Below are 22,158 nucleotides of genomic sequence, written 5' to 3' on the forward strand. Positions count from 1 at the left end.
AGTAAATTTGTCACCTCTTCCCTGTCAAGAAGGGAGGGAAATTTGCCTCTCTTTTAAAATGAGTGAGAGGTATAGGTTTTCAAAAAAAAAAAAAAGATAGGAAGATAAAATGCTTAGCAATTCATAAAAACTAGGTGAAGGGTCTCAGTGCATTTTAGGAGTGGACAAACTGGGAGAGGCATCTGTAAATTGACTTTCTCCACCATGTCTTCTACCTTAGATCTAGGAGAAAAGAACTGAGTGTCACAGAAACAATCCTGGCTGAGGACAGCCTCAATCCACCGAGCTCTGGGACACGGGCCAGCACGCACCCGTGGTGCCACCCCACTAGTCGATTTGTGCCACAAGCCGATGTATGTGGCATCAGCTGCCTCACATTTCCTTGTATAGGGAAATTGTGGTCTGTTTAGGAAATAGAATCCTACTTAGCAATAAGAAGAATAAACTCTGAATCATTGTACATGTAATGACCCAAGTTTCTAAGTGGGAGAAGTTATTGCAATACAAAGGATTCATAGTGAGGGGAAAAAATCCTTCTATTACTCAATAAGAGAAAGACAGACAAGCCGAAAGAAAATGTGAAAAAGAAGATGAGTTTCCAAGACAGAAAAAGATCTTTCATTGGTCAAGGACATTTCATTTGCCACTTACAACAACCCTGGGAAGGGACACAAGGACCACCAATTTTGAAAGAAACATATTAACGAGAGTCTGAAGGTGTTTCTCCATATTTACCCAGTGATTCTACTTCTAAGCTTCAACCCTTTGAAAATACAGATGTAGATACAGATTTTTCGTACAGAGATATTCGTCTCAGCATTATTAAGGAAAACAATTAGGATGTCTCAACTATAATCTTCCGTTCAATGTAGTAAATATTTGTGAGCTAATGTGTTTGCTGCTGTGAACACAGGACAGACATGCAGCGTACGGTCCCTAAGTGTCCTCCCTTTGGTGAAATATATGCAACTTTCAGAATTATATTTCAAAGAGTATTTGTTGTAGTGGGAAGATGTGCTAATGCACATATGATATTAAATAAAAAGTAGTATGTTAAAATCTGTATAGTATACTCTATGTTAAATACAATTATTTCAATAAATCCTTTCTAGGTGCCTTCAGCTGAATGGACCACGCCCGCCCCCTCCCAGCCTAGCACTGTATTTTTTATTTTTTATCATGTTGACTATGTAGGCCATGACACACGTGTCACAGGTGGAGATGAGCTGACCAGAAGCCAGTGGCGAAAGGACTCCTAATATGGTCCCCAGGAGCCCTCCTCCCTCCTGATCTCCATGCCCTTGTGTGGTCTCTTGCCTTGCGTGCCTGGGTTGAACTTTATTCTGGCAGGTAGAGTACAGCAGAGGTGATCGGAGGTACGTAACTCCATGCGCGTGACTATGTGACTAAGTTACATGATGTGGCATCACCCATTTACTTTTTTGGAGTAAACAGCTTGGATATTTAGAGTCAAACAGACCTGGGTTAGAGTTCTAACCTTGGTGACTTGCTATGTGAGGGAGAAGTAGCAGACTTTGGAGCCCTTAGGGTTTAGATCCTGAGTCTTTCCTTACTCACCAGGTAGGCTTCAGTTTCTGCTTCCAAATTGATAACAGTAATTCCAATACCATAGACTTTAGACAAGTTACTTTTATTTTATCAATCAATTTAAGATGTCTTAGTTTTCCAATTTGGCTCTTTCCAACGTATCCATAAAACAGGAGATAGCAGGAGATAGCTGTACTGGGGCGTGGGGGAGTCATTCTCGCCTTTTGTTTTGTTGGGTTTTTTTCCTCCACCAGGATGGTAAGAAGTGCTGAGGAGTAGGTCCCAGCTCATTCACAGGCCTCACACTGGTTGTCAGCAGAGGTCAGCCCAGGAATCTGCCCTTTGCTCTCTCCCTGAGGTCCCAGGCCCTGCCTACCCCATCCAGGGGAGAGAAGAATGTGGAGGGGTAGTTTGCAGGTACACATTAAAAGAAACGTGAGGTGTGGGCTTTGGTTCCCTAACTGAGCGTTTCTGGCTCCTGCTGGAGGGATCGTGATGTATGGTGTAGAGAGAAGTAGCAAGGTTGCACCACCTGTCTGTCCCTCTGCTGGCCCTACTTCTTCCTGAGAAGTCATCCTTTAAAGTCAGAAAACTTGAAAATCAGCATTCAGCCATAAAGTGCGGCTACTTGTCTCGTCCAATTAGCCAGATCCCCAATATCTTCGCACAGGGAAGTCAGGCTCCAGCAACAGAGCAAGTCACTGCTCGTCCAAACTCAACCTAAAGCACACTGCACATCACATTAGACCCCGTGACAAGGCCGGTCTCCACGTGCACGCTGGAGTGCTGAATGACAAGTGACAAACAGCAAAGGCCCACCTGCCTGCTCCGACCTGCAGGTACACTAGCCAGCAGCTTCCCTTTTCTGGAAGGAGGTGTGACCTCTGGGTCTGACAGGCTGAGTCTTCACTCACCCACCTCTTAAGGGCTGAATTGGCAGAGAGAAGGATGAGGCTGGAACACCACCTCTCTTGGTAAAAGATCAAAACAACTTGGTCAGGGAAGTGGTACAGCACAAGCGGCACACATGGATGTCCTCTGGGTTGACCATTGGTCCTCAAGGAAAAGCTGGACTCCAGGGAAAATTACATCAAAACGCCTCCAAGAAGTCACCGAGGAGCACAGCAGCAAGAATGAGGACTCAGCATTCCCAGGGCCACAAAGGGGAATCACTTCTTAGAGCCATAAATCTAAGACTTAGAATCTAGTCCTCCTCCCAAAGAGGCAACAGGGCGCGCGGCACCTGCTGCCTTCCTGGCAGGTCTGTTCCCGAGGGACAGGCAGGAGGCAGTGTCCTGACTGAGCTCACACCTGAGGCAGAGAGCAAGTTACAGAGGTTCCACCCAGTTTCTTTCTGCTGTCACCTCTGGACACCCTGGTGCTCCACCTTCTAGATGAGGACCTGCCCGTGAGCATGCAATGCTCTAGCTGTAGATCTGGGCATTTTTCTTTAAGAGAAATGAGACTGAGCTCTTCCCAACAATGCTGAGGTCCGAGGCAGGGTGTGGGTGAGGGGCGCAGTCTATTTCCTGTGGGCACGATGCCTTCGGGAGTGCCCTTGCTCACGATTCTTTGGGGTTTTGGGTTTTGCACCAAAGGAAAATGAAGGGGCGGATGACCTGGAAGACTCTCTTCCAACGGAGCCCTGAGCATGTGGAGAGGGGACCCCAAAGCCAAGGCTGCTACCTGTCTTAACTGTCCCAGGGACAGGGGTGCTCTGAGCCAAGGGGACCATGTGGGGGGCCCGAAACACAGTTTTTCTTGCAGAAATGCTGGCCCTCCTTGAGGCAAAAGGAGTGCTGTGGCTGGTCAGGCCCTGGCTGATTTGGCTACAGACTTTCCCAAAGGGTGTGATGGGACGAGCGGCCCCACCCGGCCTTGTTCCAACACAGAACGTTCCAGAGTTGGAGCTCTTGTCTGGGGCAGTCACACTGATCCCAGACTCCCCACAGTCCATAGGGGTCACTACTCCCCCAAAAGCAAAAGGTCGTGGGGCTGTGCTGCCAAACACTGAGCCACAAGCCCCACTCTGGGTGACAACTCCAAAACCACTGGCACTAGCTTGACCAAAGGGAAAGCCTGCTGGGATGCTGCTGAAGCCTGGCTGGATGTGGAAGGTGGAGGCTGAGGGTGTCGACGCCCCAATGGCCATCAATGTGTGGCGGCTGATGGCTGGCTGAGCTGGGGTTGGGATTGGGGCCTGGGTTAGGGACAGCCTGGCTGAGTTTCCAAAGATGAAAGGGCTATTGAAGCTTGGGCCAAGGGCTGCTTGGGGGGCCCTTTGCTTTTGCTCACCTGATGCCCCAAATGCAGGCTGGGGAGTGACTCCCAAGGGTAGTGGGAAAGGTGGCTTTGAGCTGGACCCCCAGGGAACTGTGAATGTTGAGGTCGGATTGGAGATGCCAGATGACAATGCAGGCTGCTTTGTGGTTCCGAGGGCTGAGGCTGGCAGAAGGCTGCCCATACCCCTAAAATTGGCATTGTTTCTACTAGGGGACATCTGAACAGCACTGGGAAGAACCTGGCTAAAGGAGGTGACTCTGTGTGCTGTAGCAGTGGCAGGACACTGATGAGATGGGACTGTGAAACCTGCGGCTGGGGAGAAGTTGGCCCTGCCAGCTTGGGCAGCCCCAAGAAGGAAAACGTGCCCAGCGGAAGGGAGGGAATGCGTGGTGCCCACAGTACTGGTGACACCCACTACATCACAACGCACAGGTGGCTTGAAAGAAGAGTCTTTGTATGTGCTGGCTGGGGTGGTGGGCATGACTGCAGAGGCAGCCTGGGGCAGGCCGTGGGGGGCGTGGGTAGAAGCAGGAGAAGCTGGAGGAAAAGCCAGCTTGAAAGAGAAAGGAGCGGTGGGCATGACTGCAGGGGCAGCCTGGGGCAGGCCGTGAGGGGCGTGGGTACAAGCAGGAGAAGCTGGAGGAAAAGCCTGCTTGAAAGAGAAAGGAGTTGTCATGGGCAGAGTTGTAAGTGGTCCTGTGCCGCCAAACACAGGCTTGAAGGTGGGCATCACGGTGCCCAGAGGTGGAGGTGCCGCAGCTGTAACTGAGATTCTGGGATGCGAGGCGTCTGCAGTATCTCTGTTGGTTGGGGGCCCGCAAATGCATTTCAACATGAGGTCAGCAGAGGTTGTAGCAGGAGATGCAGGTGCAGAATGATGGCCAGCTGGTTTCTTCACCTTCCCAAACAAAGTCCTTTGTGTAGAGAGCACAGCAGGAGTGATGGCACGTGGGTATGGGGTCCTGGCTGACCGGTCAGCCTGAGAGGTCACAGGTGGCTGTGTGGTGTCAGTGACTGGTGATGTGGGAGAAGCAGGGTTCAGAAGGGTGACAGCAGCCGTGGGCTTTGTGTCTGAAGAGGGGCCTGGGAGAGGATCTGACCGTGAGCACCCGAGTGGGGCCAGCAGACTGGGTGTCTTCGGAGGTGGAGGGGCCACACTGCTGCCCTCTCCAGCAGGTGGGAAGGCCGGCAGACCTGGAGACCCCACCTGAGGGTTTGTGCCCTGGGTGGGAGCTCCACCTGCAGGAGGCAGCGTGAGAGCTAGGCAGGGTGGAACAGGGGACCCAGAGTCGTGGACAGAGGTTGTTGTGACCTCTGTTGCATCCTTTCTGGTTTCGTGGCCCTGCTGGACTCCAGCTTTCTTCAAGCCCAGAAGCTGGGGAGTTGAGGTCAGCGTCGGCGGGGTCGCAGGACTGGAGAGCAGCCATGGAGTCTTCTGGTTCTGCTGTCTCGCGTGGCCAGATGCTGCTGGGGACTCCTCTGATACCAGTGGGACTGGAGAGCCACGCTGATGGCCTTCTTCTTTCTTTTTTATTGGCCACTCTGGCATCTGGAATGATGCACTGGGAACACTTCTCTTCCAACGCTCAGAGAAACCTCTGGAAGAGCTGTAAGAGCTGGTGATGGCATTTCTCTTGGAGCTGCAGGGGCCGCCTGTCTGTGTGCTCGCCCAGGAGCTCACCGAGGAGCGACTGGGCCTTTTATGCAAGCTGTGATCTGAGCTCCCTGCGTCCAGGCTTCTCTTCAGAGACCCAGCCCTGGGCACAAAGGACGCGCAGACTCCATTTTGCACCAGAGGCTTAAATGCAGATGGCTTGGTGTCTGGACTCTTCTCACTGTGCAGCCACTCAGGGAAGAGTGGTTCTTGCCTCCTCACTCTCCCCTTCGCGCTCTCTCTGAGCGCCCTCAGCACTGTCTCCTTTGCACATGGGCCAGGGGGCTTCTCCGAGGGTGAGGACTCCGCAGAGCTGATCTGTGCTGGGGACTTGGAGGCGACCCCTCTCTGTTCAGGAAGAGAGATCTTGATGGTCACCGGGCTCCATGGTGTCCTGGGCTGCCGAGGAGACCAAATCCTGAAATTCCAGTAGCTTTCCCACAAGGCTGAGGGAAGAGGCCCTACGATGGAATCCTGCGGCCTCCTTATGGGAAAGCCCCTCCCGGCCTCACCGACGCCCCGCACGGTGCGCCTGGCGGCCTCCCAGGTGAGCCGCCTTCTCCAGGGTCTGAGCCGCGGGGCCGGGTGTGCGCGGTGGACGTACTGGACCCGGTGGACCTGGTGAAGGGACTGAACCGGCCGGCGGTTGACAGGCCTCCGGGGCACATTTGTGCGCCCTTCCGCCGGGGCCCGCGGCGGGGGTCCCGGCTTGCCCAGGTAACTGCCCATGCCGAGCAGACAGGGCCACTTTGAGGAGGCTTTGGGCCTCCGAGGTTTCTGACGTCGGCCGGTTCAGCCGAGTCCACGTGCGCGGGGTTCGGTGACGGTTGGGATCCCGGCGCGAGGAAAGTGCGAGCTCTTGGGGCGCGCGACACCCCCAGGCCCCGCGTCCTCAAGTCAGCACCCCCCGGAACAGGGGGCACGCGGGGCCTCGGCAGCCCTGTAGTCTGCTGTTTGGAGGCCTATACCGGCGCTGGGGCCTCTGCTCTCCCTGCGGGCAACGCGGGCGAGGAGAGGGTTTCCAGGGGGACTGTGCGACCGACGCTGCCGAGTCGCGCAGAGCTGCGGCCCGCCTCGAAGGCCCCGGCTCCCGGCGCCTCCCGGATTCCCGGAGTCGGAACCGGGAGCGCAGTCGGAGCCCGGCTCCTGAGTGGCACGGCGCGCACCGGGGCGCATGACGGGAGGCCCCACGGTGCACCCGTGCAGCCAGTCGGTGCCCGTCATGCGCCAGGAGACAAGCTCCGGACGCAGCCATCTCCTGGCCCCACCTAGGGTCGCCTTCCCGTGGCGGAATCCTGGTCGCCCTCACTTTGCTCGCTCTCTGAGTCTAGCGGGGCCGCGGGACACCCGGTCTATCCACCCAGAACCTGAGCCCCGCGGGCGCCGGCTGGTTCCGCCTTCTCTCCACTCGACGTCCCACGCGGCCCAACCGAGCCCGACCTCCTGGACCCGAGCAAAGAAGTGGGAGACATCTGCACCCACTTTGGGGCAGAGTGGGTTTCAAAGGGAACTCCCTTTCCGACGACCTTTTCTGGAAAGAGTCGTATTTAATCCGTGCCAATTATGTTGTGATTAGGGGGAACTTTTTAGTAATCTGTACAAGTGACTTGTTTTTGAATTTTTCAGAATGTTCCTCTTAGTTGATTCTGGATTAGCAAAATATTGAGCTGCAAATTAAATGAGACCTTATGGTGTTTGTATACAAATGGACGTTTTGGTTGCTCCATAATAGTTGTATCCACGTTAGCCATGTACTTTTCCTCTCGAAAATGATCTTTTTTCTAATTTTAAGGAGTATTTAGAAAAAAACGTATTTTATTGTTTTAATAATAAATGATCTAGACAATTTAGTCTTCATCATGTTGTTTTGTAGCCAGTTTTGTAAATCAGTTACACTTTTAAAATTGATTATATGGATTTATTCCTTTTTTTTAAATCAGAAATATGTGAGTGCACTTAAAACGGACTAATTTACTGAAATGACATCTACGGGCTCCAGCTGGCCCCGGGGTCGTGAGGGCGGTTGGGGGTGGGGCGGGGTGAGGTTACAGGTGCGTGTGGCTCTGACTCCCCTTTGAATCTGCGTGGATCCGCTGGCGGGAAGGCTTGTTCCTATCCCATTTATAAACATGGCACGTCCAGGCTCTGACGTGGGGGCCTTTCTCCTCCGCCCTTTCACCGCACCCTGTGCCACTGTTATCCAGACGATCAGGGCTCCTAGGCCTGGCCACACCTCAGTGCGCGACCCCAACCACACTGTCCCCTTCTATTACGGACAGCAGGGCGGGGACCCCTTTTCCTGACCCACCCGGGCCTTTACTTTGGGCTGGAAATCCTCTCCCCAGGCAGTCTCGGCAGGAAGTCGGGGAGACGCCCTGGCCTGGGAAGGGCCTGCCACCCCCACCCCACCCCACCTCCCACCTCCCCCCCACCCCATCCGCCACCCCCCCACCCCCGCGCGTTCTCCCAGGGCGCTGTGTTCAGTCCGCTTGTCGGGAGAGGAAACGCGAGTGAAAGGCCCAAGGGGAAACTCTCCTCTCAGGGCCCAATGCGCTTTGTTCCTTTGTGACTTTCCGCGCTGAGAAAACATTCCTTTTCTGTCTTCCTTCCTTCTGATCGTCTTTCCGGAACCCCTCTCTCCGGGGCACGTCGGAGATTCGCTCTTCCACAATCAGACGACCCCTGCCTGGCCAGCACCTCCAGGTCTGCGCTGTTCCAAGCCGTCAGTGTCCCATATCGGAAGCTTCCTTTTTCTTTTCCTTTTTTTTTTTTTAATTTCCAGGAGCCTCTTTTTGCACAGAGTAGAAATGGGGGACCCTCCTAGGGCAGAATCTGAGGGGTCATGGAGCCACCCTCCGTTCAGCGAAGCAGGTGAGTTCAATGTTTTGGTTGTTTCCAGGTTTGAACAAATAAAGCTTCTATGAATAATAACATATAAGTTTTTGTGTGGACATAGATTTTCATTGTTCTGGGATAAATGCCTAGGAGTGGATTGCTGGATTGTGCCTATGGTAAGTATATGTTTTGTTTGGAAGAAACTGCCAAACTGCCAGTCACTGTACCATTGTACAATGTATGATAGATGCAGTGCCTCTGCCTCTTTGCCAGCCTTTGGCAGTGTCACCAGTTCCTAAATGACCAGTGATAGTGAACATTTTTTCACGTGTATATCCTCTTTGGTGAAACATCTTTTCACGCCTTTTGCCCATTTTCTAACTGAATTGATTGTTTTAATGTTGAGTTTTGAGTTCTTTCTATATTCTATTCTGAGTCCTTTGTCAGATATGTTGTTTGCAAATATTTTCTGCCCGTCTGCAGCTTCCCTTTTTTATCTTCTTAACAGTGCCTTTTCTCTTCCACTCAGGTCCTACAGCCCATCTATCCGCTCCACCTTCAGAATTGGTCCATAATTCAACGATTTTAAACTATTCCCACTGTCATCACACTACAAACTCTATCACCACCTCTCACCTAGATGTTTGCAATAGACTCTTCACTCGTCCCCGTTTCTATTTACCCTGCCCCTTCCTGTCTGTGTCCTAAACACAGCACTAGTGCTCTCCAAGTGTTTCCCTCTCCTTCAGTATAAGGCTAGACAGAATGCTTCTAATGGCCTGCAAGGGCCCTCCCCTCCCTTCCCCTCCCCTCCCCTCCCCTCCCCTCCCCTTCCCTCTACTCCCCTCCTCTCCAGCCACACCCACCTCCTTCTTCTCAAACAAGTCAGGCATACTCCAGCCTCAGGACTTTTCACTTGCTGGAAACTCCTGGAAACTCTTTTTCTCAAATATGTGCCTAACTCATTTCCATCAGATCTTTGCTGAAACATCACTTTCTCAGTGAAGTTTGACCTATTTAACATATGTAAAACTACAAAAGTTTTCTTTTTAAAAACCAGCCATCCTATTGTCTTTCCTCCTTTACTTTTTCATTAGTATTTATCACCGTCTTCTACACGATATATTTTATTTCTTCATTTGTCAGCATTTCCCATCAGGATGCAAACTCCAAGAGGATAGAGTTTTGCCTGTTTTGTTCACAGCTATCTTCCTGTTTCTAGAGGAGGACATGTCATGTAGTAGCTACTCATTAACAATTTGTTGAATAAATATTGGTCTGCCAGAGTACATAGGAAGCACTCAATAAGTGAGTTTTTCCATAAATGGATGTGTAAGCAAATTTCAAGAGTTTAACCCTGGAAGGGGACAGGTGTGGTCTGTTCAGAGGTGAATGCTTTGGGTTCCGTTTACACAGCTCCCTGTTGTGGTTGAATGTATAAACCTTGAGTTGCTAACTATGGGGTCTTCCGTTTAATTGTGTGACCCACCATGCCCATCAATGCTTGTACAAGGAGCTTGAGCCTGCAGTTAGGACCAAGCCCCTAAGACTTCTAGTCCCCTCTAGAGAGCGCAGATGTTCACCTGTGTAATCACTAGTTCTTCCCCTTTCCAAACCTGACTGTCCAGGAATAAACCTGATTCTTGTGCTATTGGAGCCTGAGGGTGACAATAACACATGAGGCTCTGAGGGAGTGGGGATCTGTTCAAAACAAGACAAATTTTCCTGTAAGTCTTCTGAATAGTGCTTTAATTTTTTTTAGTAGGTTTGTTTACTTTGTTGTTTAGTATTTTGTAAAGGCAATAACACAGAGTTCAAAAGCAGTATAAATAATTACACAATTAAAATTTCCTCTCCCATCTCTTCCCACCATATTTTTTAATTAATTATTGTTAGTACTATATATGTGTTTGCATTACTACTAATTTTTTATGTATTTATTTTGTAACTGTTCACACAATTCGATGACTTTGTCATACATTTTTCTGGTCAGAAAGTCTATGACTGTCATAGGTTCTTAGGATACATCAATTCAGAAAGTTTAAAGACCATTGCCTTAAGCCCAAGTTTTTTCAAAGCTTGTGTAGCAAGTCCATTATAACTGTCATGCAGGATGGCATGCGGGGTCTCTAGTCCCGCTCCCCACATAAGAATACAGGATATGGTGAGGCCAAAAAAGAACATCCGTGGAGCCATAGCTAGGGGAGTCATATCACTATATTCTTGCTGACGGCTGCGTTGGAGACACAGGAAGCAGGAGCCACACTATCTGTAACTTGCCATCCACTGCTCTGCCATCCGCACTTGCCAGCCACCATCTTCTTGCTAGCCTCCCTTTTCTGCTAGCGTAGCCACGGCAGTTATATTAGTGGCCAATGGCTCACTGGTTACAGCTGATGGCCAACTAGCCACAGTGGATGGCCATCCAATCACAGTTGATGGCCATTTACTACCTGAGCCAGCACCTTTCCACGTGAGGCTGAAACCCTGGAAACTGCACTCCTGGCTCTGTCCCCACAATAACTCACTCTTGTGTGTGAATGGTAACTTTGTTCTGTATATTTTACTACAATTTGAAGATATAATTATAAATACAACAGAAACGATAAAATTAGATGGTCTCCAGGTCCCTTCTAGATTTATTTGGATCCTGCTCTACACATACTTCAGTCAACCGGATTATTCTAGGGTACTGGCACACAGCTATCACGTGCCAATTTCACAGCTTTGCACAAGGCTTCCGCTCTTCTAGCTTGCTCACCAACTCTGTTCAAGGTTGCACTCTGCTGTGCTTTGTTAAATCTTCCCTAAGCCAAACCACTCAATGTCTTTCGTCCCACAGGTTCTCTCCCCTCTTAACTCCCAGAGCAAATATTACTGCGCTGGATCCAACTACACTACCGTGTATTAAAATTAGCGGTAGAAAAGTGTGGTTTTTTTTTTTTTTTTAATTTACTGGATTACAGTAGGATCCTTATTTTATTCATTTTTATGTCGCTTGATAGAATTTGAGAAATGTCCTGCATTTGATAGCATGTAAGCACCTCGACTGTGCAAAGAAGCCTGTTTCTCCAAAAATGGTCTGCGGCCCATCTACATCAGAATTGCCTGAGATGCAGGTTGAAAATACTGGGACCGCAGAGCGATGATGGGTCAGTCTGAGTGCGGAGCCGGGGAACCTGCATTTGACTAGCTCTCCAGGTATGCTGTTTATAAAGCCTAGTCTGGGCTACGATTTGCAGGACGTACTGCGCTCTCCAGGTGCTCCGGAAGACCCGCTTGTTGGGCCTCTAGCCCCAGCCTCTCATCTCGCCCGGGCGGGAGCGTCTCAGCGCCGCGGGCGGTCCGCTGTCCGCGCAGGTGCAGAGGCGCGCCGGCCGGTGTGTGCCCAGGCCCCCACCGTCTCTGTTCTTTAACGCGTCGTCTGCGCTTGGAGGATTAGTCCGGGCGGCCGATCGGCATTGGCTGGCCGTGCACACCGCGAAGGAATGACCAGCGACCTGAGGGAAGAGTGTCAACAGTGACCGTGACCCCGGGTCGCTCGGTAAGCACAGGGACCGCGGGTCCGCGCAGGGGTTTCCCCTTAATCCTTCCGGCTTCCGCACGGCCGGCGCACTCAGGTTCCGTCCATGCGCCGGTCCTCCGGGCGTGTGTCCCGACGCTCGGCGGGAGGCGGCGGGTGAGTGAGGCGCGCAAGGCTCTGCGCCGGGCCGGGCGGGGTGGGCCTGGAGGCGCTGGGAAGTGGTTTCGCGGAAACACTCGGCTGCTGGGGGAAGACGGGCGAGGGGGCCCGGTGGTCTGGCCGCGGGTCGTCCCGGAGGCGCCTCTGCGGCTGCGTGGGGGTCTGCGCGCGGGGCGCTCCCTGGCGGGTGGGCACGGCCCGCTCGCGCTGCACTGACAGTGGGTGCTGGTCTCCGGGGCGCCCCGGGAGATGCGTTCCGGTCCCCTCCGGCCGGGCGAGGAGGGCTCTGTGCCCCGGCTGTTTGCAGGTGCTGGCCGCGTGCCAGGCACTGTACCCAGAGTTTTAACCCGCAGTGACTCGTGTAATCCTCGTATTAACCCCACAGAGATACTATTGTCAACCCCACGTTACAGCCCAGGAAATCGAGGCACAGAGATAAAGTACCTTTGTGGGGACAGAGTCCCAGAGAGCAGTTTCCAGGCTCTGGGCCTCGTGTGGAAAGGTGCTGGCTCGGGAAATAGATGGCCGTCAGCTGTGGCTGGCTGATGAGCTGTGAACACTTAGCCAGTTAGCCCCTGATATAGCTGCTGTGGCTGCCTTGGTTTGTCGGCAGGCAGAGAACCAGAGGTCAGATTGCGATGGATCCTGTCCATCCTACTTCCTGTGTCTCCCCTGGCAGCCAGCGACACTGGGGTGCAGGAAGATCCCTTGTTGGGGTACTAGCAGATGTTTGCTTTTGTGTCTCCAACCCGGCCGCCAGCGAGAATATAGTGGTATGTCTCCCCTATCTATGGCTCCGTGGGTGTTCCTTTTTGGCCTCACCATGTCCTGCGTTCTTATGCGGGGAGCGGGAGCAGAGACCCTGCATGACACCCCGCCTTTAGTTACAGAGCCTATGAGTAGCAGCCTTTATTGGATAAGGGTCCTGATGATGATGGTTGGTAGTTGACTATCCACTGAGCCAATTTCCAAGAACATTTGTCTCAAGACCATCTTTGTTAGGCCTGGGGCAGACTTGATCCTCTCTCCGAGGGCTGAATGCCCGCTGATTCCATTGCGCTTGCGCAAAGGCCCCAGGCTGCAGCCAGTCACTCTGGGGGACGGAAAACCAAATTGGTTATTTCCCCTAGTTTTTCTATAGCTAGCAACAGAGCTATGACCCAAACCCACACTACTTAGTAAATGCTTACACCACGTGGCCTCTAACTGATGTTTCACCGATTCATGCCAAAGATGCCACTCCCACTGTAGTGGCACTTCAGTGGGGACCGAAGTTTTAATCCTTAGGTTACATAGCGTGGTTGGAATTTGCTGCAGCCTCTGAGGGTCACTCTCTAAGCCTCCATGTCACTGTGGAGTCAAAGTTGTGCTGGTATCCTGGGATCGGGGGAGTTTAGTTTCTTGGCCATTTAGGCGCCACAGGAAAGGAAAGTGTGGTTCAAATGCCCTTTCTTTGCTTGTTGAGAAGCAGTATGTACCGTATGGTGAGTTTGAGTCTAGGATTTATTACTTGGCCTTGGGCCAAGCTCCTGACCCTTTCTGGACTCAAATTCTTCATTTGTATTGTGGAATAACGACAGTACCCCTCTCACTGTTGCAAGGCATAAACAGGTCAGTATTTGTCAAATGCTTAGAATAGGCAGACCCCCCCAAAAAAAGACCCAAAGAAGGGTCTTTCCCAGAGGTTGCACCTCCAAGTTGGGTTCCTTTTTTAAATGTAGACACTTTCCCCAGTGGGGTTCCTGTGTGTCTATCACATGTGTCACATACACAAACAGATAATGCACAATACAGTTATACATATCACGAGCTCATTTGAAATGCAAAAACAAGTATATTTGGGGACTCTTACACTGTGCACTAGATGTACATTTCTTGAATGATAGATAATCATATCAAATTGGCACATTTTGCCAATCATCCAGACATTAAGAAGCATGAAAGTGAATGCTGAACTTCAAATTGGCTATCTCCTTTGAGCTCTGCCCTAGTTCTTTCTCTGTTAAGGATATTCTCCCTACTTTTAGGTATCCTGTGTTTCAGTGGTTCTAGTGTGAGAATTTACAACGATCTTCAAATTTCAGATCTTCCTGGTTTCCCTTTGCCTCTGAAAACCTAAACATTTTCTCAACAATACCTCTTCTCCAGGATGGACTGGAATATGTAATAATGTAATAATACCCCATGATTGTAGCATCCCCATTGCTCCCACATCACCTTGATGGCGGTGTGGGTGTCCTTGGGTCTTCAAGGACTTTTTTGGAGTATGAGGACTTTTGCTTTGGAGGCTTCAGAAGCTTTGCCACTTACCTACCGAGAGACCCACTGTCCATCTTTCACAGACTGTCAGTACTTTTGTTTCATTGTGCTAGAGAAGTATTTCTCTACCCTTCAGACCTACCATTCCCTTTACTACTCTGAAATAAAATTTATAACTATTAACTACCTATAGATATAATTTCCAAAATATCAATGTATCATCTTAACTGTAATGTGAAGGAGAAAGAAAAAGCATCTATATAGAGTAATATGTATATTGGCGTGGAAATGCTTGGGTGAAATAGATGCTTGCAGCTGTTCATAGAATCACTGTGCTTACAACAGCTGCAACTGCAGACGGAGACACGAATGTCACATCTGTGAATCTAATGCTGTGAATGCTTTGATTTTACAGATATAATGAATGCTTCCTAATAAAACGCAAAGGAAGTAAATTTCCTTAACTTTCCAATGTGTAGCAAAGCTGTACAAAGTACTTTGTATTTATATGTAAAGTAGTATTGGGTTTAGCATGAGGTAACTGTTAACAGCTTTTTAAAAAATCTGACAGGATAAGAGACATTGGTTTTTTTGCAGGAATGTCCATCACCCCTGGCCCCCAGTAAATTCTAACAGCACCACCCAATCAACACTACAGCCAAGAAAACCCTCACAAATTCCCAGAACTCTCCCTAGGAGGTGGAGGTGGTGGTGCTGCAATGAGAGAGCAGTGCCTTGATGATGGACTAGCGTAGGATCTGGGCTGAAGTGTAGGCCAGCCAGCCCAGCACGAAGGCAGTTCCTACTGAGGAGTGTTCACACATGAAGTGTGCAGCTGGATTTTCCTGCAAGATCCTAAATAAATAAGAAACTGACTCCTCAGTGAACCCAGTGCTGGGGCTCTTTATTCTGTTTGCAGCTGAAAGGCATGTCATTGGCTGAGCCGGACCCAGACAACATCACCATGTAGCTCCTGAGCTTCTCCACACCTGGTTTCCTGATGAGTGTGCCACAGGTTCATCTTTGCACCCGGGAAGTCCCCACTGTGAGCAGGAAGGACCCATGACACAAGACCAACTCCTGCTCCAGAGGCTCTGTAACCATGTTTAGGGGGACTGTTTACAGCTTGTTGCTGCCCTTCCTATGGGCTCCAGATGAACTTACAAGACAGGTTTAAAGGAAAGGCTTTAGTGGGGAAATTGAGAGTCCAGAGAAGAGCAAGAAGGGCACGGATACCCATGTCTGCCCATTTTCCCAGCAGAAAGGTTGCGGGAGCCAGAATGCTCTGCTGACCCTTGGCGTATGTCCTCATTCCAGGAGAGGGCCTTGCTACCACTCCTTCCTATGAGGCCAGTGTAAGAACCACTTTGGCCCTGGGGACACAAGCAGATGGCTTTGTGCCCGGCAGTATGAATGTCGGGGCAGCTTTTTAAGAGGAGTCATCTGGGAATGCTGGTTGCCTAATACTTGGGGACCTTGAGATCCTTAGGAGGTGCTGGGCCTTCTGGCAGAAGGAAGAGGCCACCTGTCCTATGGGAAGCTGAGCTTATATTTTATACTCTCCTGTTGTGAGAAGAATGTTGGCTGGGAGGCTGGTCCCAACTAGCACATTTTCCAGGCTACTCAGAGTGTGTTTCTAAGGTTCTTCTGTTCAATTCAACTTGTCAAGTCATATGAACTTACTCAGTACAAGTCCTGAGTACTTACTAGGTCTCATGGTACTTACTAGGTCTGAGGCAGAGCCAGGTATCTGGTAACAAGTTCCACAACTGAGTTTGACAGTCCGTGCACAGCCTTTCTCAGCCCCTTTAGACACCCACTTTCTGCAGCCCCTCTGTGAAAGTCCACACTACCTTTCCTATAGCTCAGAGCGTTAAGATTGAGCCAAGTGGCCCTGTGTCCCCAGCACCAGTAGCTGGTGTCTGTCATTTGCCACCAGCAGGGACCCCAGCATGTGAACTGCACATGATCACCCAGTTGGAGGAAGAACAATGATCGATCCTGGATCTTAGGGAGCTGAGAGGGGAGTGACCAAAAATGCCTGTCTAGGTGAGTGGCATCATGAAAATACCAACAATTAGGAGACGTGAGTTCTTGTCTAAGCTCTTGCAATTGGCTGGGTGACAAGTTACTCAGCCTGTTTTATGTCTGTCAAGTGAGTGAGTTGACCTAGATGAACTCTGTGTTAAGCTCTGTTAAACCTCTGGCAGTCGGTGATTGTAGACCTGTTTAGAAGAACACCTGAACTAGTTGGAAGAAGGGTTAGTATTTCTGAAACTTTGTTCTCTCCCCTTGCCAAGGAAATGGTTGCATCCCTGCTCGACAGAGTTTTCCTCACTGTGTGCATTTGTAAAGGTATCTTTTCCACATTTGAGTCTCTGCTCTTTGAATCCCTTCCTTTCTCTCACTGATTGTAACTAGCATCTCATTTTACTTTTGCAATCCCCACTCAACACGTCAGCTGGTATACCTGCTCATTTGCATTTTCCTGGCTCAGCATATTCCCCGCTCACCTTGCCATATTTCTGGATGTCTCTGCTCACGTGTCCTGTAAAAACTCTGCCTGGTATCTCTTCTGGCCTTACTCACTTCTCTTCCACTGTCCCTTTTTTATTTTCTCCCCATATATGTTGCTAACGTGCATGAATTGCAAATCAGTTGTCTTTTTCTGCTGGTTTATATTCCTTGCTCTCCACCCTACATACAGGTGACAGCTGCACTTTAAATGTCTTTCAGATAGGGAGCTCTGAGCTGAACCAAAACCTCAAAACCAAGCAGGCTGTTTGTGAAGAACTGCAGTGATCAGGGCAGCAGTGGAAAGCCTCAGCGGGAATAGTGCCCAAGGTCCTATGAATGAAGACACCTGTAAAAGTGAGGGCCAGCTATCAAAGCAGACAAAATGTCCTAGACAGAAGAAATCTTGTTTTGAGAAAACAGCGATCAGAAACATGTCAATAACTCTGAAGGAGATTTTCACTGGGGAGGGAGGCCCAGAATCCAGTGAACTTACTCTTAGCTCAAAACTTAACACACAGCAGAAAATTCCAAAGGGGGCTAGATCTCCCACATCTAGGGAAAACTCCAAAGATAATTCAGATTTAATGAAACACCAAAAACTCTTCCCACTAAAGAAACCTTGTAAATGCAAAGAATGTGGGAAAGCCTTTAGTTACCAATCTGACCTTTTTGTCCACAGTAGAATTCATGGTGGAGAAAAGCCTTTTGCATGCAATGAATGTGGGAAAACTTTTAGCCGAAGTCCACATCTGATTGAACATCAAAGAACACACACCGGAGAGAAACCGTATGAATGCAGTGAGTGTGGGAAAGCTTTCAGCCGGAGTACCCACCTTGGTCTCCACCAGAGGATCCACACCGGAGAAAAACCATACGAATGTAGTGAATGTGGAAAAGCCTTCAGCCGAAGCACGAACCTTAGTCAACATCAGCGAACTCATACTCAAGAAAAACCTTACAAATGTACTGAATGTGGGAAAGCCTTCAGCGACCGTTCAACCATAATTCAGCATCAACGAATACACACGGGAGAGAACCCCTATCAGTGCAGTGCATGTGGAAAAACTTTCAGCTGGGTCTCATCCCTCAGTGAACATCAGAGAACACACACGGGGGAGAACCCCTATGAGTGCAGGGACTGTGGGAAAGTGTTCACCCGGGGCTCATCCCTCACTGAACATCAGAGACTCCACACTGGAGAAAAGCCGCACGAGTGCAGAGAGTGTGGGAAGGGCTTTGGCCGGAGCTCCTCCCTTGCTATTCACCGGAGAACTCACACTGGAGAGAAGCCTTACAAGTGTAATGACTGTGGGAAAGCCTTCAGCCAGAGCTCCACGCTCATCAGACATCAGCAGCTTCACACAAAGGAGTAATATCTGGGTTTTCATCGATATTAGCACAAGAGCGCATCGCATCACCTCCTGCAGCTGAAAAGAAAATAGATACGTTTCTGAATTTTCCTTCCCTGCTAGCTAGCTATAAGCCAGTTTCAAACAAGCATGCCTTCCTTTTTCTGAATTAAATGCTCAAATGGGTGACCCATACACAGTGGACTTCAAAAACCTACCATCGGTCTATTCTGGAGGGCTCCAACCTTAGAGTCTACTGCTACTTGACACCTTGTATTTCCATTTGTGGGGCTTGGGTCCCAAAACAGCCACCGAACGCTCTGCTTCCCAACCACATCAGCCCCTTGACTTAGGGAGGAAATCCTCATGCTTGCTGGTTCCAGTAACAGACAAGAAGGAGCTGGATTTAGAACAAGACAAAGCTTCCCACTAGCCTGGGAATAATAGTGTTGAGGCAAATTCAGCCTCTAGACTTACAAGGACAGACTTTTCTCTTCCTCCTTTCTTCTCTTTCTTGCTGTAGCCTATTTTCCTCAAAGTATAACCCCTAGTTCTAATGTGCCTAATTAATCCTCATGTTGTATTATCTCATCCTTATCAAGAGTGTCCTAAAACTCTTACAAACATTCAGTTCCTCCATTATCTTGGGGTAAAAATGATGTCGTATTTTTAAAACTTTTCTCTTGTTTACAGACTTCATGACACTTGTACCCTCTGGTTCTGAGTCTCACCAGTCTTGTAAAACTGATCTTTCCAGGAGAAACTCAGTTCCTATGTATCAGTCCTTTTCCTACTTGACAGTTGCAGAATTGGGCCTTTTGGCCACTCTTATGCCTTAACAGTTGAGTTTCTGGGATCCATAATTCTGTACTGACCCACACTTTTCCTACCTCCCAGCATGTCTCTGATTGACGGTGATGAGCTCTGTGACTTTGGGCAATGTTGGCCAGGATAATCTCATGTCATTGGGTTACAATGCTTGGTTATTCAGTGGGACCATCAGCTTCTTGAAGACAGAAGCCTTGCTGTAGGCCCCTGAAAAATGTCACAAAGTGCTCGTGGTCATGAAACGCCCTGTGATTGTCGCTTACTGGCTCCTCTTTATTCCAGGTAATCAGTCTGCTGGACTTTATTTGAAACAGCTCAATAGTTGGTATCTTTCTTTCCATTCCTACTTCTGCTGGCAAGTCCTCGTAGTTTGGATGTAGAGTACTAGAGTAAACACATTGCTGGTGCCCTCGTCTACCTGTCTTTAGCTGCTTAACTCAACTACCACTTTGTTCAGAAACTGTCCCCAGGAGAAACTCAAGCTTTCACTTCAAGGCCTTCCACAGTTGGATGGATCTGGTTTCTTACTTTCCATTGCTCCTTAGTACCTGTAGGCAGGCCAGTCTTTTGTCTCGACTGCACCCTCTCACACTGGCTTCTTTTTGGACATGTCCTACTTGATAAAAGGCCCTCCCTCCTCTGTGACATACTCTGTCCCCCAGTTTCTTAGAAGTCCTTGGTAGTGAAAGTTTTATTTTCGCACTTTCTTATTCTGTTCTCTGTTTCTTTCATGTGCTTTTTTCCATAAGCTTTTGGAAGTTAGAGATTGTCTTAAGTCTTGTAGAAGCCTCAGTACATAGAACAATGCAGTCCTGGGCTCTAGTTTTAATCTAAACCAGGAGGGTTTAAGAGTGAAGTTACTTTAGTCTTTTGAGTGGTGAGATAATCTCATAAATATTTTGGTCCTTTTGGTCCTACCTTGAATTATGTATGGCAACACTTGGGACTAACTCCTTTAGAGCTCCTGGGATAGAGCTCCTGGCCTCTTGGCTTTCCACTTCATGAAACTGTTGTGAGTTTATTCATGTAAAGTTTTGAAAACAATGCCTGATGTATAATAAGTGCTCAATAAATGCTAATTATTATGATTCTATGCTTCACATCTGTAGCTTTTCATTTCATTTCCTCTCTTGCAGGCTCTGTAAATCCATTAGCAGAAATGAAAAACTAGGATCACAATCAAATAAGTTAAAAGATATTTTAACCACTGTAATAGCCATCTATTTTATTGTAACTCTATCGTGTGTCACAAATGACTGCTTACAAGAAATGATAAAATAGAAAAGCGAAAACATACATATCAGCATTAGAGAAAGGAGAAGGCCTAGATAGTCAAAAGCTGGACAAATTAGGGCATGCCGTCGGTTGTTCATTTGGAGATGCAAACAGGATTCTGGAAATGGAGTGAGATGGTCATTGTGTACACTGTATTTGGAGGGGAAAATGTCCATTCCTTAAAGACAGTAATGCTTTCCTAATAGTAAGTTGGGATTTCTGGTGGGGAAGGTGGGTCAGCTATAAGGAAAAAGGGTCTTCCAATACGGCCCACGTCACTGTGACAGCCCACACTTACGAACATCTAAGTGCTGCCCTCTTCACTCAGGGCCACTTGCAGGCACTCAGCATGGGCCTTGCAGGTGGAGAGGGAGGAGGGCAATGACTGTGTGCACCATTTCCCCCATGCGGCTGCCCCCAAACACCACTTTTCCCACTGTTGGGGTGGGGGAGAAGGATCAGGCACCCAGGCGAAATGGGCCAAAGGGCCAGGAGCACATGAGCCCCAGGCCAAACTTCCTGGGCCCGCTGTTGTTTCTTCTCTTTTTAAAACATTTGTTTGCTAAGTTTTTAGCTATGGATTCTGGTTCTCGATTTACCTCCGGAGAAGGGATGTGAATGCAAATGGGCTGGCACAAAGTGAGCAAAGGTGTCACTAGTGTGTGCAGCAGGAGAGCTGTGCCAGTTGCTTCAGATCTGCTGGTTTCTTCTGCAATGAAGTTTTAGTGGTACAAAACCGTGACTATGCTCTGTTTTAACATTGTATTAATGCTTTTTGATACACAATTTGGAGATCTGACTAAATTCAATTTAATACTTGGTTTTAATGAAGAGTGTGCACTCTTGGCAACACTGGCTCAGTATTCCTCAATTTTCATGCCAAGGTTTGTGTTGAAATTCTGTAGTGATTTTGTCTTTCCTAGTATGATTTAAGTTGTTCTTGCGAACTAATCAGAAAGTGTTGGCTTAATATTTTTAACAACTAGGGGCCAGCCCGGTGGCTCAGGCAGTTGGAGCGCTCCTAATGCCAAAAGGCCACCAGTTCGATTTCCACATGAGCCAGTGAGCTGCGCCCTCTACAGCTAAGATTGTGAACAACAGCTCTCCCTGGAGCTGGGATGCTGTGAGCAGAAGAAAAAGGGTAAAAATATTTTTAACGATTAAAGACAGAAAAAGGACTGCAGATGGTCAGGAGTCCTGGGTGTCTGAAATCGTGTTGCTGAGGAAGCCCTCTGGCCCAATTCCTAGCTGTTGGCTTTTTATGTAGTTTTGGGAGCTGGAGGCAGCAGCTGGTGATAATTTAACTTTTACCTTCTATCAAAGCTGTAGCTATCCTCCCACCTTTTGCCTTTTCACTCCTAACACATGGCTTTTAAAATCTGTGAGAAAAAAAATCTGGCTGTGAAAGGAAAGGGAAGAGATTGAAAGGAGGGGCAGTGAGAAGATCAAATTTAAGGAAAGGGTTGGGGGGGCAACCAAGACCCCCAGTCCATACCTTCTGGGGATGTGTAAGAACTTAAATATCAGAATTTGTCGCCTCACATTTGGATTTTTGGTGACCTAAACTATGGCTGTTCACAAGGCATGACCTTGCTTTCTCTGTAGATTGATAAGCAACACTCTGTACTAAAACTGTGTTCTGCAGACTGAACTGAGAGCAGGACATCGATAAACGCTTACTCATATGTTACTCTTTGTTCTTATCTCATGACCCCACTTGCTGACCAGAGCCAGCTGAACTGAGGGTCCAGTTGCTCCCTGCAATCAAATAATAAATTATATAAATTTATGACTTTGTTTCCCTAGCAGCCCATCCGTTGCAATTTGCATTTTAAAAACCCTGTGCCATTCTTAGAGCCTGTTTCCAGTTTGTGCAGAAGGCTATGTTCTCTGCAAATCATATCAGAATAAACTTTTAATTTCTTTCT

General features: G+C 48.9%; 2 protein-coding genes across 9 annotated transcripts in view; one reads left to right on the plus strand and one right to left on the minus strand.

Moving 5' to 3' along the window:
• Positions 1-1,203: 1,203 nt before the first annotated feature.
• Positions 1,204-7,818, minus strand: POM121L2 (POM121 transmembrane nucleoporin like 2). The gene has a single exon (XM_074318639.2). It carries the CDS (start codon positions 6,212-6,214, stop codon positions 3,071-3,073), a length of 3,144 nt encoding a protein of 1,047 aa, XP_074174740.2. The 5' UTR covers positions 6,215-7,818; the 3' UTR covers positions 1,204-3,070.
• A 3,246-nt stretch (positions 7,819-11,064) lies between these two features.
• The window catches only part of ZNF391 (zinc finger protein 391), a 35,636-nt gene continuing 24,542 nt past the window's right edge, over positions 11,065-22,158 (plus strand). For 2 of the 8 annotated variants that reach the window (XR_012491859.2, XR_012491861.2), the window contains exon 1: positions 11,913-11,999. Coding sequence is in view for 4 of the 8 variants with exons in the window: in XM_074319177.2 (XP_074175278.2) it covers positions 17,111-18,151 (1,041 nt within the window). In the remaining 4 variants the exon portion in view is untranslated. Of the gene's footprint in view, positions 11,865-11,905; positions 12,000-15,839; positions 16,617-16,997; positions 20,708-22,158 lie in introns of those variants that run through there. The other 6 variants (XM_019714162.3, XM_074319177.2, XM_019714163.3 and 3 more) reach the window with 6 other exon arrangements.

The sequence above is a fragment of the Rhinolophus sinicus genome, chromosome 7, assembly GCF_057876585.1.
Source record: "Rhinolophus sinicus isolate RSI-liver-muscle chromosome 7, RSI-T2T, whole genome shotgun sequence".
Lineage (NCBI taxonomy): Eukaryota > Metazoa > Chordata > Mammalia > Chiroptera > Rhinolophidae > Rhinolophus > Rhinolophus sinicus.